This window comes from Echinococcus granulosus (assembly GCF_000524195.1).
Source record: "Echinococcus granulosus chromosome Unknown EG_S00054, whole genome shotgun sequence".
Classification (NCBI taxonomy): domain Eukaryota; kingdom Metazoa; phylum Platyhelminthes; class Cestoda; order Cyclophyllidea; family Taeniidae; genus Echinococcus; species Echinococcus granulosus.
Genome location: NW_020170434.1, coordinates 129,199 through 132,695, shown reverse-complemented (window position 1 = coordinate 132,695; position 3,497 = coordinate 129,199). Strand labels below are relative to the sequence as shown.

At 46.7% G+C, this 3,497-nt stretch overlaps 1 protein-coding gene across 1 annotated transcript in view; it reads right to left on the bottom strand. All coding sequences in view use genetic code 11, as the record gives it.

Moving 5' to 3' along the window:
* EGR_06266 (DAZ-associated protein) overlaps window positions 1-3,497 on the bottom strand; it is a gene marked incomplete at both ends in the record, with an annotated part of 4,315 nt that continues 818 nt past the window's right edge. The window contains 3 exons of the mRNA XM_024495515.1: window positions 1-2,215; window positions 2,959-3,245; window positions 3,272-3,362. Coding sequence (XP_024350038.1) covers window positions 1-2,215; window positions 2,959-3,245; window positions 3,272-3,362 — 2,593 coding nt within the window. The remainder of the gene's footprint in view (window positions 2,216-2,958; window positions 3,246-3,271; window positions 3,363-3,497) is intronic.

The following is a 3,497-nucleotide window of genomic DNA, read 5'->3' as shown; positions in this document are numbered from 1 at the left end:
CTAAATGCGGAAGCTCCTGAAATTGTTGGCATGGTGGTCACCAGCTGCCACTGAGGTCTTCTCCGCGGCACACAGACTTTCACCACCCGCGCCTCTACCTCCGCCTCTCGTGCCACCCTTGCCACCAAATTCGTCCGTCGTCGTCTTTTTACCCACCTCCGACGTGGATGATATGTTGATGTGCATTTGCGGCATCCATCTGCCCATGGTGTCATGATGTCTGGGTCCTGGACGCTGATGCATTTCAACAAGATTGGGGGCTTCGGGAGACTCCCATCGCCGTTGTCGAAGGCTTCCAGTTGTTGATATAGGCTGAAAGTGTGAGGGGATAAGAGTGGGATTTGCTGGAAGAAGGGGATTTGAGGTAGGCTCATTGATGACCGTTCCTTCATCTCGAAAGGACTGACGTTCAGAGAGGACTGGAAATGCATATCCAAAGCCTCCCATCGCGTGCTCCATAGTAACAGGATCAAAGGTGGTTGTGGAAGCCGGTTGGAATATAAAACTTGGTGGGAGACTGAATCCTGTAGGTGGCAATTGCATGTCATTCCAAAGAGGAGGTCGAAAATTCCACGTCGAGGTGAGCTGCTGGGATCGTGGAAGCAGCCAATTGGCGGATGAATTGGACAGCGCTAGCAGGTTCGCGTTGCTCACACTCGGTTCAGAGGAGCTTTCACACGACGCCTCCTTCATAATCGTCAACCCACCCTCGTGGACGCCGGAGGCGGTTTCATCATGGTCGAAATTATCTCCTGAAGGCTTAGCCAATATGGTAGCCTGTTGACTTTCACCATCCGAGATCTCTGAAGCCATCTGTTGTCTAGAAGCAGACATTTCCTGATTGTGGATTAGAAGTCCACCCATGGAATGCTGATCTAGACAGGTTCCCGAACTACAGGCCTTCAAACATCGGGCTGAGTTGAGACACCACATTCCAAGACCCTGATCGAATGCGTTCAACGAGCCCCCAACGTCATCTTTTAAAAGTGTGTCATCTGTTATTTCATTAAAAGCTTTCCGTCGCTGATCACGATCGGAGCCATCACAATACCCTGAAAATGACCTTGAGATCTTGGGACTAGTCTGACTGGCGGAATTTGTCTTTGTAGGTCCACTAGCACTTTGAGCAGCTGGAAGTAGGATCTGCTGTTGCGTGCATATTCCATGGGACCAGAATCCCTCATTCCCAGATAGAAGACCCGGATGAAGGAAATGTGGCTGGAGGATGGGGTATGGATACGACTGGAATCCTGGATACACAGTGGGAGTTATTGGTACAAAACTGTTCGTAAATATTACAGGCATTGTATTTAACTTTCCAGGAAGCGAAAACAGTCCCGACGAATACTGCTCCCCTGCCAATCGTTCCTGTGGCATTTGTCCACTCGTATCCCCAACAAAACTGTTTAAGTAGCTTTGCTGCTGACCATTAGTGAGTCCGTACGCATTTCCATCCAAACTTGGGCCGTATTGAAGGCTGTTGATTTGTTGATAATTTCGGTTCCTGGAGTGTTGTTTGCTGCTGAAGTGGGAGTGAGTAGTATCTCGCGTGGTAGACGCCTTCAGCTCACTAAAATCACTGCAGTGTCGGGTCATCTGGGGTCCACTTTTCCTACCAAAGTTTGGTGGTTCCATTGCCTTAATTTCCACCTGTTTATTTCCCATTGTCAAGTAGTGCATGTTTATCAGTCGATTGACAACAATCTCCTCCTCAAAACCAATGAACGCAAATCCACGATGCCGCTGTTTATTGGGATCCATCATTAAGTTGACGTCTGTGACGCGGCCAAATTTCTCAAAGAAGGCCTTAATCGAGGCGGCATCTTGATCCAGACTGATTCCACCGACGAAGACCTTCAAACTGCGACGATTTCGACCCTTCATCTTAACATTGCACTGTTTGGCGTCAATCTCCTTACCATCTAGCCAATGCGGTTTTGCGGCTAGAACAATCTTCACACACTCTGGATCCCGGTATTTGACATAGCCAAAACCCCTAGACCGCCCCGTTTTGTTATCCATCATAACAACAGCGTCTTCCAGCTCACCGAACTGAGAGAAGTAAATGTGTAAGCTAACATTATTTGTGTTTTGCGAGATGCCCCCGACAAATAATTTGCCAATTTCATTTCCCTCCGAATCTGTCATGAGAGGGAAGGCAAAATCTTTGTCTTTTAACGGAAATGCGTGGTTTTCAGGTGGGTACGATAATCTCCTTTGGCAAGACCGTCAAACTCGCTGGTCATGGACCGCCCTATCGATCAGTGGTTTGAAATGGCGCTCCTTTCGCTCACACGTGTCTGCTGCAAGCACGTGGAAGGCTCCTCCGGACAAGGATGACCTCCCCAAGATATCATGCAATTTTCGCCGAGTCGACTTTGGAAGCTAAAATGTGGGATTTAAACATTAAACCTCTCTCCGTTTTATTAATATCATTTCGTGCTTCCTTTAAAAAATGATAACAACATTTTGAAGTCCTCATTGCAGGATTAAGGAGTGAAAATCAGATTACCAGCTCATTAAAACTAATAAAAATTGCAGGATTTAATAATTCAATTAATGAATATTTATATAGAGTGGAGAAAAGATGATAGAAGAAAAAATGAAGAGCCTCATATTGCATAGGGGTCCCCAAGATTTACCTTACGTATTTACCATCACTTGTGGACGCAAAATGAGGGATTTTAGAGTCCATGGGCTATCTGCAGGAAGGAGAAAGGCACTACGTTTCTCCATCCACCAGATGTACCAGGTGGTGTGGACACGAAGCGTATGCCAGAAATGGGCATTCATTTACCTCCATATATGCATCAAGAAAAGGGCAACTTTTCCTTTCTTCACATCCATTCACATGGGGAAATGAAAGGCTAAAGTCTAGAAGTGACACACAGACGAAGAGGCTTCATAATGGAAAAGATTGTAGAACATATTAGTATGGATTTTGGCCATGTCCCTGACCGATTTGTGGTAAGCCCCACATGCCACAAGTTACGCCGTCGATGAGTGGCGGGTAAGTGTAGTGCAGGCAGATACAAGGGCTTCTCCCCACACTGAATCTTTTCTGGCAGACTGAGGCGCAGGGTAGAGTAGGGCAGGTGATCCCACGGGCGGCGATGCCATTTTGCCATCATGCCTCTGCGCCGTCGAATGCATTTGGCCGCCATGTCGACCAACTGATGCACCTGCTTCTCCACACATTCATGCCTTTCCGCGTGATAACCGACGCCTTCCTCTGCTTTCGTTCCCTAGAGTGAGTCAACTCATTCATCACACTTAAGTTTCCATTGCCAAGATTCGTCTGTTTCACATACAGTGGCGTCTCCACCTCCACAGCACCACCACCACGCCTCTCGCTTAATTGACTTTGATGAAGGGACAAGTAAAGAAACGGGGAAATACGCAAGTAAATGAACGAATGAACAAGCAAACAAATATTATAAAAATAAAAAAGGTAAATATGTAGATAAAAAAGGGTAAAAAGTAAGATTGGCTGTTGG